We start from the raw sequence: 13,388 nt of genomic DNA, 5'->3' as shown, positions 1-13,388 counted from the left end.
CAGGAAAACTCTGAGACAGGGATTCATGTTTCCTGTAAATCCCATCCAACATTCGGATCTCTGCTAGAAGTCTTGTCAGAAGTTAGAATGACAAAAGCACTCTTTCTCAAAATGAGGCCACATGTGTTCTGACTTGGAGCCATCATAGGAGTTCGAGAAAAGTCACTGGCACAAGTATGATTTGCTGCCTTTCTTTTCTGGTTCTGCTAAGATTTCTGAGGGAACACATTTTATGTCTGTGCCCTGATGGGTTCTTCTGCACCTTCCCCAGGGACGAATACCTGCCCAGGGAGGTGAAGACACTACTGTCACTACAAACGGTGGTTTTCAGAGCTCCATCTTGGGATCAAGTAAAAACCTAGACACACAAGATGTCTATATGAAAGCTAACAATATCAAGTAATTTTTCTCGAAACGCAAATGCTGAAAAGGTGATGGCAAATTAGATCTTTGCAATCTCAGACTTCACGTGAGTTGTCTTTCTGTGTTTGGGATGGAAGTTTCTCATCAGCCTCTTAGCTTACTCATTTATAATAGGGCCTTGAATTTACATAGTGTTACAGTAATTAAGAACGACAAATTACATACAGACTGACAATCTATGGGCACATTAAGAATGATATTATTAAGGGGTGCGTGGCTGGCCCAGTTGGTTAAGTGCCTGACTCTTGATTTCGGTTCAGGTCACTGTCTTAGGGTCCTGGGATTGAGTCCCGTGGCAGGCTCCATGCTCAGTGGGGAATCTGCTTAAGATTCTTTCCCCCTTTCTCTCCCTCTTCCCCTTCCCCTGCTCTCTCTCTCTCCCAAATAAATAAATAAATCTTAAAAAAAAAAAAAGGATGGCAATATTAAGATAAGAGATGTCCTTTTTTGATGCAGTCTAAAGAATTAAGAATATACTGCCTAATAAAAAAGAAAGAATGATCATAGCAATTTTTTTTAAAGAACATCAAGATAGAACAAATTACCCCTGAAAAATTCTTGTGTTTCTTATTACCATGTTGTTTTGATCAGCAGGAGACCAAAGAGATCCTTTCCTCACAAGTGTTCTTGTGAGGCATGGCAAAAAAAAAAAAAAAGTTCTATAAATGTTGTCACAGAGCTTTGCTGTGGACTGGAATGAACAGCGTTTCCAGGAAGGAGGCAGTGCCCTGCAGGGCGTAGTGTTGAACTGGGGGAAAACTGAAAGGATTCAGTTCATGGCAGAGTGAAGGAAAAGAAGGGCACACACTGAGTTCATCTGGGCCCTATAAATTATAGCATCGTGTGGCTCCCTGGGGGTGGGGGCGGTGCTGGGAGGTTGTATTTGTTGTGTCACCATCTGTTGGAAGAAATGTGTCTGCGCATATCCCCAAGGCCATTATGGGATTTTTTTGTTGTTGTTACTGAAGTGCAGGCTTCCTCCATTGGGACAACATGCCACGTTGTTTTGGACTCAAAAGTACTTCTTCAGCCACCCCTCCTACTCCCCTCCTTCTTTTGTAGACTACTAAAAGGTGCTGATAACAAATCAGTCCCTCTAGGTTGGAAATTGTGAAGGGTGGTCCTAATCGTTACTTTCTTTTCACAGCTCAGTTGGAGATGAAAGCAATTTAATTTTCAATGACTTGCTTCTAGGATAAGATTGCCATTCAAATATACTTTCAGAGTATCTCCAGAGTGCAGCCACTATAGTTTCCTGCCTCTGGCATTGCTGGCCATTCCCTGCTTCGTGTTGTCCAGTGGTTCATGAGGTGTGTCCTTCTTGGAAACACTCATTCTGTCTATAGCAGAGCCTGTGTAGCGCTGTGTAAGACTGTTGTTAATTGCACTGGCTCACAGACCTTTGTGATCCCGCGACCCTCTGCCTCCTCTCCAAGCCCCTCTGATGTCCTTGGGCTTCCAGCAGCTCCCACCTCCAGGAATCTCTTCCCCATGGACCCCACTTCCTGCAGATCATTCCTCCAGCAAAAAGTACAGAGTTCCCATATACCCCTGCCGCCACAGGCACATCCTCCCTCTTTCTCAATATCTCCCACCAGCACGGTGCATGCGGTACGATCAATGAAACTTCAGTGTCCCATGGATATCCCCGATCTGGACAAATGTTTAAGTACATGGATCCACCATTGCAGTGTTTTACAGAGTAGCTTCACCGCCCTAAAAATCCTATGTCTGTTTATCCCTCCTCTCCCAACTGGCCTCCGGCAACCCCTGATCCATTTACTGTGTCCACGGTGTTGCCTTTTCCAGGATGTCATATAGTTAGAATCATATTGTCTGTAACCTTCTCAGATTGGCTTCTTTCACTTTCTAATATGCAATTAAGCTTTCTCCATGTGTTTTCATGCTTGACAGCCCTTTTCTTTTTAGCACCTACCAATATTCTGTTGTCTGAATGTAACACAGTCTACTTACACGTTTACTTACTGAAGGACATCTTGCTTACAGCCCTTCCATTTTTTCATTCCCTTCTGGTGCTCATCACCATCTGAATATGCTTTACTTGACATATTGACTTTTTGTCTGTAGTACCCAACTCCCCACCTCTAATAGAACCTCTATGGGGATAGGGGTCTCTATTTTGTTCTCTGCTATAGCCCAGCACCTAGAACAGTGCTAGTGTATAGTAGATGCTCAAGAAATACATACTGAATGGAAGGATAATAAAGATATTTTCCAGGGGCCCCTGGGCAGCTCAGTCAGTTAGGTGTCTGACTCTTGATTTCAACTCAGGTTATGATCTCAGGGTCATGGATTGAGTCCTGCATCAAGCTCCACACTCATCACAGAGTCCATTTGTCCCTTTCACTCTGCTCTCCACCACCCCTCCCAATGCGCTCTCTCTCTCTCTCTCTTTCGCTCGCTCTCAAATAAATAAATAAATAAATCTTTAAAAAATGATATTTTCTAAAAGGTGCAAAAAAGTTCAAATTTATCCTCCAAGCTTATGCCATCGTAATATATAAAGTACATTTCTATCTATATGTAAATCATAGCTAATGTCTACGTCCAGATCCTGCAATGTAACCAGATTCTGCAGGTATTTGATTTCTATAAAAATGTGAACTCTCTGAGAGCAGAGACCTATTTTGCCTTATTGGTCATTATATTCTGGGCACTAAGAACAACGGCTGACACACAGTAGGTGTTCCAAAGATATTTATTGGATGGCTAATCAGTTTCTCTCCGTGTATTGGCTTTCTTATTTAATCATCTGTTTTATCTATCAGTTGGGTGGTTTTAGTGAACCAAAGAGAGGTTTAATAATAGCTTGTTTTCAAGGAATGATTTAAACACAACCATAGTTTATCATGGTATTTGGTCCTAGCTCCACTGTAATTTACTGTCATACTTTGAAAAGCTCACGTTATTATTTTATCTTCTCCATGGGCAATACTAGTATGTTAATTAAACCAATGTCAGGGGAAAAATGTTTATTGATGTGCAAATGGTTTATGAATGTATCACATGCTAAGTAAGGCTAAAGAGAGACAGATGAACAAAAGCTTTAATGGCTTTGGATTTCAAATGGTCAAGGACTATTCAATTCATTAAATTAAAGATAAAACTAAGTAAAACAATCCTTTTCTGGAAGCGGGAGATGCGGAAAACCTCTGTAAAGACATAAAATAGGATGACAGAATTCTTTAGTAGATGTATCCTCTTGCCCTGAACCAAAAAACAATTAAAACAAGAGAGCCTCTATCTTCTTGAGGAAGTATGGAAGGATCTATTTCATGAAGGAAAAAAAAAATACAACATCTTTGTGGATGAATATAACATATGGTGAGTGAGGAAGTTCTTATAAACTTACCCGTCATTGTTAACATCTGACACTGTGACCGTATATCCAAAATAAGATGCCATCTGCAAAGGAATACCATAAGATGACATAGTTTGTGTTCAAAAATAATTTTTATAGCCCTCTCTCCATTTTTTCCTGAAGGATGAATCTCACCGCAACAGACTTCTGCATTACATTCATGGGCTCCTGGACATGGACAGAGTCTTAAAGTCACTCATTCTGACCCCATGCATAATTTCCCTTCAGTACCCCTGACATCTGCTTGGCTATCCTCTGCGGATATTCAACAATCAGCCCATTCAATTTGTGGACACAGTTTGAATTTTCTTTGCTAAAATTGGCCCTTCTAGTCCTTCATCCTATTTAATTCTGCAATGTTGAACCTCACAGAATAAATCAAATTCCACTTCCATATGAAATTTCATAGAAAATATTTGTAACTAGCTCGCCATCGTGGCCTCTCTTTAGTAGAGATAACGCATGTGATACCAAAGAAAAGATGATACCCCATGAACGTATCGCCCAGAGAAGAGTTATGTAGTTATGTAGGTGGACAACTCAGGGTGGTGGATAAAGTATGATCTCAGCCCACATTAGGTTAGGAGAATGACAGGCACTTCCCTCATTCATAAGACCTCAGCCAGTCCCTGGGAGGAAGGAACCAGAACCAGATAGCTAGTCAACCTCCACATAATGCTGGGATGGGTAGAGGGCTCTAGTCGCGGTAAGGAATGGAGTCAGAACACTCTGACTGATACAATGGGGCCTATGAGAAGAGAAGCCTGTGTCTTCTTGTAGGAACTCACCACCAGGCATACTACACACTGGCCTACAACATAACAGGATTGTTCTCAGATCCTAGTATTTAGTGACACTGCTGCATGAGAGCTGGGACCTTATCTGTCTGATGCACGGTTATATTCCCAGCATGTAGAACAGTTTCCAGCACATAGTAAGTCCTCAGTGAACTTTTACTTTATGAATGAATAATTGATGTTAATATTGCAATGTACTATTAGTACTGGGTGACATTGTTTGATATTAAAAGGTCCTCACCTGTTCGCCAGTGAAATTCTGAATAAAAGTCATATCTGTAGAGTTAATGATTGAAACCTGAAATCATAGAGATTAGAGAGCTACATCATTTGACAGAATTGGAGAAAAAAAACATTTTAAATTACAACTTAAGTCATTTTCAAATTTGGGGAAGAGTAGTTAATAATTAGCTTTATGTAAAACAAAAATGTAATCCCATAAGAATGATCTTTAAAAAAATCCAATTGAACTTTTATTTATGGCTAAGTCTGTGATACTTTCAAATAAAATGAATGCTTTCTAATCTGAAAAGGGAAAATAGAAATTGAATTCAAATGGACGCTGAGAGCATTAACCTGATGGCCAGTTAATTGATCGAATCAGGGTTTTTTTCTAAATTCATTTCTGTGTTTTATGTTATTATGAGAAACTAATGACTATGGCTCTTTACAAAAAAATGAAAATTTTATTTTATTTTTTAAGGATAATAACATAATAAATTTAATGAAAGTCTCAAAATATAAGTTGATGAGAAAAAAAATGAAAATTTTAAATGTTACCGCATAGCAAAAATATTACTTTTAATTCTCTTCAGCCAACCTAAAACCTGCAGATATTATATTCACTAGACTTTTAAAAAAATAAATGTTGTCTAAAATATAACTTTTCTTTTCAGAAGGTCTCTTGATTTTCATTTCCTAATTTTGTGGTCAGTAGGTATAACGAATCTGAACAGTATCCCTACAAAGTTCATGTTGCCCAGAACGTCAGGTGGGGACCTTACTTGGAAATAGGGTCTTGGTGGATTAAATACATTAAGGAACTTGAAATGAAATCATCCTGGATTTAGGGTGGGTCCTATATCCAAAGACTGAAGTCCTCATCAGAGAGGAGAGGACACACATAGACAAAGATGGAAGAAGGCCATCTGGAGATAGAGGCAGAGATTGGAGTCATGCTGACACACACCAAAAAAGGCAGTGGCCACCTAAAGCTGGAACAGATAAAAAAGGTCCCTTGTTTTCAGACTCTGGTCTCCTGAACTATGAGAAAATAATTGTATGTTGTTTTAAGCCACCTAGTTTGTGGTAATTTGTCATGGCCATCTCTGGAAGCTAATACACGAGTGCAGTAACAATTGATTTTCTCATTTCTACCATATGAGGCATATTAAAATGCTGAGCACATCGGCAACAGTATCCTTTACAATTATTCCTGGGTGATGCCCAAGGATCGTGTTGGCTTCGTGGGTGTGACCTGCACCGTCACACGGGTCCCCATGCTCCAACAGGCCCCAACCTTGGTTTAATGCCCAGCTGTTGTGATCCTAAAATTCTTAATAATTTTGAACAAAGGGACCTGCATCTTCATTTTGTACCAGGTCCCACAAACTCTGTAGCTGGTCCTACACACAGATCAGAAAAAAAAAAAAAAAAAAAAATCTAGCTTCACTTGTTTTCCTTCCTTTTCAGTAAGCAAACAAGCATGGATCTGTAGGGGCTCACTATTAAAAGGCATTTTAAACCATTCAAAAGTTGAGTGAAATGAAATATTTCTTTGCATCTCTAAGAAAATATCCAACAATGTATTCTTTGTACTCACATATCCAAAATTCTGTGCTCCTCTTGGGACGCCAGCAACCAGTTCTGGGGGATAAAATTAGCCAATGAGGAGGGAGATTACATATATTTTAAAGCTATCCAACACATCAGTTAAAGACAGTGCCTTTTACAGGAGTAACCATCATGTGGGCAGCTGGAAGTGTGAAGTCATGGTTTTGTGTTTGCTTTTGCTTCTGCTACAAACCATGGAAAACAGAACAAAAGTTGTACTGTGAGATTTACCAGTCTTCATCACTGGTCTCCATGTGTTTTTGCCTGTACAGCACAAGCCTGGCTTCTCAACTCTGTGTGTGATTTGTAGGCTAAACCTCTTACTCTGGCTTCTCCAGCTTTCACTGTGGCAACGTCTTTTGTGTTAGTGTAAAAAGTACAGATTCTGTCACACTAACATATTAAAACAATTCCAGTTACCTAAAGAAGCGCCATCATAAATGACATTAAGTCTGCCCCCCTTGGAAATGTTTGCTGGTAGCAGAATTAGTGGGTCACCTGGTAATTAAGCATCCCCCCAAAAGGGAACCTTCACTAACAGAAACAGAAGAGGCAAACCTGGGGGAATGTGTCCATATAACTCATTGCACTACTATCTGGCTCTAGATTCAGAAGATAATGGTGTTATTCTCGGGCCTGCCATATACCTGGGATGTGTCACTGAACCCCATTTTTTCCGGTCACCTGTAATTAGTGGGAGTTGGAATTGCTGATTATCAAAGATCTTTCAGTTATTATTTCTATAAATCTAAAGCATCTTTTAATTCATTGGGGTTAAAAATTTAGTTTAATTTAAATAGGAAGGACCTGGAAGAGAATCCCCTTCCATTTGAATTTCCCTTCCCCTCCTCCTGCCCTGAAAGATACAGCACAAGTTCTAGCATCAACTACATCAACAACATCAAATCTGGTGTGAAGTGTTCTAGAAGAGGTGGGTGATCATGCTGTTAGCATTAATAATCAAAGAAGGTTATTTGGGGTTCTATGTTAGACTTTTCAGTAGTAATTCCATTCATTCAATCAATAAATATTTATAGGCAAATGGAGTATACAGTAGTGAGCAAAATGGACAAAATTCCCTACTTTCACAGAACTTATACTCTGGTTGGAAGAGACAGTCAATTTAAAAAGCAGAGTCAATGAAATGGCATATTTGAAGAGGATCAGTGTAGTGAGTGAGAGAAAACAAATAGTAAATTGGTACAGGGAGTGCTGGAGGGGAGATGAGGAAGGACTTATGACTTCTACAGCACAACTGGCAGAAAAGGATATGGCAAGAAAGTGACATTAGAGCAAAGACTGAAGAAAGTGAGGCTATAAATATTATGGAGAAGTTGGAAAAGTATGTTCTAGTCAGAAAGAATGGCAAGTGCAAAGGTCCTGAAGTAGAAGAGTTTCTGGAGTATTCAAAGAGCAGTAAGGAGACCAGAGTGGCTGGAGGAGAGGGAATGAGATGTAAAGGGGTAGGAGATGAGGTCAAAGTAACTAGTAGCCTGATGAATAGAGTCTCTAAGGTCATTATGAAGACTTGAATTTCAAACCGAGTGAGTTGAAAAATCACTAGATCAAAGAAGTTACACAATTTGACTTCTGTTTATGAAGGACCACTTTGGTTGCCGAATTTAGAACAGACTACAGGAGGGCAAGGGTAAAAGCAGGGAGACTGGGTAGGAGTCTACTGCAATGGAGTTGGGGGACTTGCATCAGAGTAGAAGCTATGCATAAAGTGAGAAGTGGTCAGATTCCAGTCATATTTTGAGAGTTTAGTTAGTAGGATTTGCTCATGACTTGGATATGGATGGGGTGTGAGAGAAAGAGTGCAGTCCAAGGTTGACTTCCAAGGTGTTCAGCTTGAGCAACTGGGAAGATGGCATTGTCATAGAGATGATGGAGGGTAAGCCATGTTTCGGGGAGAAGGTCAGGAGTATGCTCATGAGCACATTAAATTTGAGACAGCTATTCAAATAGAGATGTTGAGTATTGAGTTGGAGGTTCTAGATTTTGGAACATGTACCCCTGAACCTAGAATTCAGTGTAATGTGAAGAAGTACCATGGACCTGGAATTCAGTATAAGCTGGAAAAATAAGTGAGACAGGATGAGATTACCAAAATTCAAAGAGGAAAGAAACAGTCCAAATATTTAACCCTGGGACACTTCAATGAGATGAGAGAAATTAAAGGGGAATCAATAAAATAGAAGGAGAAGGAACTGTCAGTACTGGATACTTGAATGAAGAAATGAGGAGGTAATGATGAAGTCTGTCAAATGCTCCTAATGGTTAAGGAAGATGAGCTGCATTGAGGCCTCTGGTTTGCTTGACAGAAGCTGTTTCAGCTGAGCAGTGACTTTAAGACGAGCGAGGTAGTGGAACTCGTAGACAGAGATACAGGCAGAGAAGAGTGACAGCTCTTCTGAAGCAGAGACTATAGGGGCTTGTGGGAGGGGGGAAGTGGAAAAAGAAATTTTGTTTTTAAGACCTGAAAAATAACAGTATGCTTGTATATTCATGGGAATGATTTAAAAAAAAAAAAAAGAAAACCCTGATGATATGAGATAGAGAATTAGGAATGGCTGGGGTTCCTTCTTTGATTCATGAGAGGGAATGGAGCCTGGTGCAAACTGTACAGGTTAACTTTACACAGGAGCATGGATTGCTCAACTATAGCAATTGGAGGGAAGGTGAAGCATGCCTTGAAGAATAAACCAGGCTCAGAAAAACTAAGCTCTCTAGACAGATTTCTGGGAAAGGTGGCAGAACTGGTAGCTAGCACACTGCTCAGTTTTCAATAATCTTTATTTAGTATGAATTAAATTGGCATGTAACAGCAAACCACCATCTGACATACTGGAGTTGACTGATTCCAGAAAAGACTGACTATCCCATTTGAAATACATGACAACCACTACTAAGCATTCCATAAACATTCAGAATTCCGTTTAGAAGACAACAACCCTCGCACTCAGTAACATTGGGGTCTGCAGGCTCATATGGTCACGACACTAGGAGTTATTAAAAGTAAATATTGGTTCAAAATGTTCATAATTATTTAAAAATGATCAAGATGGGGAAATTGTTTGGAGTTTAAGGTGAGTTAGAACAGTCACTCAACTATAAAGATATTCAGTTGGGAGGGAAAATAAGTGACTCTTCTTAGATCCATTTCAGTAACTCATGGTAAACCTTGTATGTATGGACCACGTCTTCTTTATCCATTCGTCTGTTCAAGGGCATCTTGGCTCTTTCCACAGTGTGGCAATGGTGGCCATTGCTGCTATGAACATTGGGGTACAGATGGCCCTTTTTTTTTTACTACATCTGTATCTTTGGGGTAAATTCCCTATTAATTTCCATGGGTCAGGACTAAATGCTGTACTGGGTGGGGAACTTTCCAAGAGTTTAATGTTGTTTAAAATCACTTGGCATATTTTACAGTTTTCTTTGCTTAATCACTGAGTGATTATAAGATTTGACTCTTCTAAGGTACTAGGAATTCAGTTTTATCCTGATGGTGCCTAATCCAAGAGTTCTTTCTTCTTATAGCTAATATTTAAATGGCATTTGTTATGTATCAGGAATTATTCTACTGTTTCATGAACATGTAGGATTAGCTTATTTAATCCTTATAAGAATCCCATGATATAGATAATATTATCATCATCATTATCATTCCTTATCATTATCATCATCATCATTACCATCATTACCATTATCATCATTGTCATCACCTTCATCATTACCACCAACCTTCTTTTAGAAATTAAGACATAGAGGTACTGAGATTCAGGTAACTAGGTCACAGAGCTGGTAAGTGGCAAAGTCAGGGTTGAAACTCAAGTGGTCTGGGTCCAAAGTCCATGCTTTTAACTACCACAATAGATTGTCTTTTAATATCTTGAAGAAAAAAATAAATGGAAAGATAGGACCTTTAAAAATTAGCTCATATTTCGGGGGCGCCTGGGTGGCTCAGTGGGTTAAGCCGCTGCCTTCGGCTCAGGTCATGATCTCAGAGTCCTGGGATCGAGTCCCACATCGGGCTCTCTGCTCAGCAAGAAGCCTGCTTCCCTCTCTCTCTCTCTCTCTCTGCCTTCCTCTCCGTCTACTTGTGATCTCTCTCTGTCAAATAAATAAATAAAATCTTAAAAAAAAATTAGCTCATATTTCAAGAAAAATGTTCTTTTAAAGAAAAAAAGAAAACCACCCTGCTTTCAACCCCCACCTCACTGCATAAAGTGTTTTATTCTCTCTGAATTTCTGCTTTGTGGGTCCTGTTGACGTGAAACAATTAAAAGAGCTCTGATGATTTCTAGGGATGGCCACATTTCATTTACTCTTAATGCTTTGTGAGTTCATTAAAACACATTAGTAAAATGTAGTTAAGGTTCATATGAAACAAGATGAAAATATTGTTCGATTGATGATTGAGTCATTCAATAATCAATACCAGTCTTGTATGTGATAGGTATTCCTATGGACTGAATATTTGTGTCCCCCCCAAAATTCGTAGTATTGAAACCTAACCCTTAATGCGATGGTCTCAGGAGGCAGGGTTTCTGAAAGGTGATTAGGTCATGAGGGTTGGATTCATTTTATGTTTAGAACTTTATTCTAGCACTTACTACAATTTTTTAAAAAAATTTTAATTATTTCACATACAGAGAACACAAGTAGGCAGAGAGACAGGCAGAGAGAGAGGGGGAAGCAGGCTCCCCACTGAGCAAAGAGCCTGATGTGGGGCTCAATCCCAGGACCCTGGGATCACGACCTGAGCCGAAGGCTTAGGCTCAATGCACTGAGCCACCCAGGCGCCCCGCTACTACAATTTTTAATCAGGTATTTTGGGTTATTCTTTAATACCTGTCAGCCCCACTAGGACCATAAACTCTGAATGTAAGGACCATCTGTTCGCCTCTGTGTGTTCAGCACTTAACACAGAGCCTAGCGTAGAGTAGGTGTTCAAAAAATATTGGACAAATAAATGAATGCTAAACGCCTTATGAGAGAGAAAAATGACATGAGATGAGATAGGAGTTTACAGAAGGAAGTGAAAGAAGGATTTCTGGAGGAGACGACAATTGAAATTAGACTAAGAAAAAAAAAGTAGCATTTGACCACTGGAAATTAGAGTGGCTTCAGACTCAGTGGATTGAAACCAGGGATGACAGCTTTCTCAAGATATAGAGGACAGACGGAGAGGAGAAGAGAGTTGAGGGAAATTGGAAGGGGAGGTGAACCATGAGAGACTATGGACTCTGAAAAACAACTTGAGGGTTTTGAAGGGGGAGGTGGGAGGTTGGGGGAGCCAGGTGGTGCGTATTAGAGAGGGCACGGATTGCATGGAGCACTGGGTGTGGTGCAGAAACAATGAATACTGTTACGCTGAAAAGAAAAAAAAAAGATATAGAGGACAGAGGTGAGGGGCATATATGAGAATAAGGGTTAATTCATTCTATTATTTTGGACTTGAGCATGTCCAGAGGGGAAAAGGAAATAACGTGGAGATGTTGTTTTGGAGTCCAGTAGGGAGTTTAGTATGGGTATGTTTAACATGAGATCCCAGAAATTAAATTAAAGATGGGTAATGTTGATTTTTCAAATTTGATCTCTCACTAACAGCATAGCTTTTGTGTAGGCCATTTAATCACCTTATTTTTTTATGCATAACATGGGATTACTGTACTTGTGTTTTGTTGCTTAACTAGATTTTATAAAGATGGATATTCAGTCTTATGGAATTTCTTGAGACTTATAAAGCTGTGCTGAAGTGTATTTTGTTTGTTTTTCTATAGATTGTTATCATACACATTCTGGGATTCCATTTTTATATATTTTGTGCAGTGAAGAAAATTACATTTATAAAGGGGCTTTTTAGGTCATCTTATCTTTCCGCAGGCTTTGTTTTGTAAATGACTTACATTCAATAATGTCTCTCACCTTGCTCAGAGTCTCCAGTAAATTCCCCAGCAGCAACTGAATATCCTGTGGTAAAGAAAAGAAAAACCAATCACACTTGAAGCCTTTACAAATGAGCTATGTCTAGAAAAACAAAAGAATTACCATAGTACTGATTGCTCAGAGATCTCGACAAATACCTTAACATAAAAATTTAGGGCTCTGCAGAGGGAAAAATTAGTGAAGCCATGATGAGCAGATCTGTACTAAATCCTGGAAGCCTAATCAATCTGCTTCTTCTGAGGCCTGGCAGCACAATTCAGATTCTGAGGGATGCTTCATAATCCTCCTTAAAGTGTAAATGGGGGCCACCGCATTTTAGCGTTGCTGACTCATCAGGATCAGAGGTGATACTCGAAAGGTATTCTTTTTGCTCAGGTTTTGCTGCTGCTTATCATCAAGAAGGTCTGTTTCCTAATTTCTTTAAGGATGGTTTTCCACAAATTGCACTTACCTCTAAAGCGAGGTGAGGTAAAAAAATATAACTACATTTTGCTTAATTTATCAAGCAATCAAAATGCCAAAAGTGGGAAGCAACAGAGGCTCGATGAGGTCGTATGGTTTGCATATAATACATTTTGACAACATTCTAGCAACTAGAAAGTCTTTTGTTGTTGCTCTAAAAACTGGAAAGGACCGCTAGCATGTTGCCCCTATAGCGCTGGGCAGCCCCACTAACTCATACTCTCTACAATTGGCAAAATATTTTATGTGCAACACACTATGATGGTTGGTGTTTGATTGCAGAACCGCATACTACAGCCTAAATCAAAACACAAAAGCAACCATCAAAATCCCCCAGTAAGTAAGATATTAACTTTGGGGCTGAGGCCAGTGTTTTATTGTGTGAAGGAAGTATCCACCTAAGTCTAATTTACTGAAATTTTTAAAATAAAATAAAAAAATGGTTGTTGAACTTGCAGGAAGAATCTGTTACAGAGTCTATAAAGTAGGCTGAATCTAAAGAAAAGACTTTTATAACATGGCTCGACAAAAATAAA

At 39.4% G+C, this 13,388-nt stretch overlaps 1 protein-coding gene across 1 annotated transcript in view; it reads right to left on the bottom strand.

Annotated features, from left to right (window-relative positions):
* Nucleotides 1-13,388, bottom strand: part of ITGA8 (integrin subunit alpha 8) — a 172,918-nt gene that overhangs the window by 121,803 nt on the left and 37,727 nt on the right. Inside the window, exons 8-11 of the mRNA XM_047742468.1 lie at nt 12,370-12,414; nt 6,425-6,468; nt 4,844-4,900; nt 3,797-3,849 (exon numbers count right to left, since the gene is read on the bottom strand). Of these exons, the coding sequence (XP_047598424.1) occupies nt 3,797-3,849; nt 4,844-4,900; nt 6,425-6,468; nt 12,370-12,414 (199 nt within the window). The remainder of the gene's footprint in view (nt 1-3,796; nt 3,850-4,843; nt 4,901-6,424; nt 6,469-12,369; nt 12,415-13,388) is intronic.

This window comes from Lutra lutra, chromosome 8 (assembly GCF_902655055.1).
Source record: "Lutra lutra chromosome 8, mLutLut1.2, whole genome shotgun sequence".
NCBI lineage: Eukaryota > Metazoa > Chordata > Mammalia > Carnivora > Mustelidae > Lutra > Lutra lutra.
The sequence above is the reverse complement of the archived record's forward strand: the minus strand, read 5'-3'. Positions and strand labels throughout refer to the sequence as shown.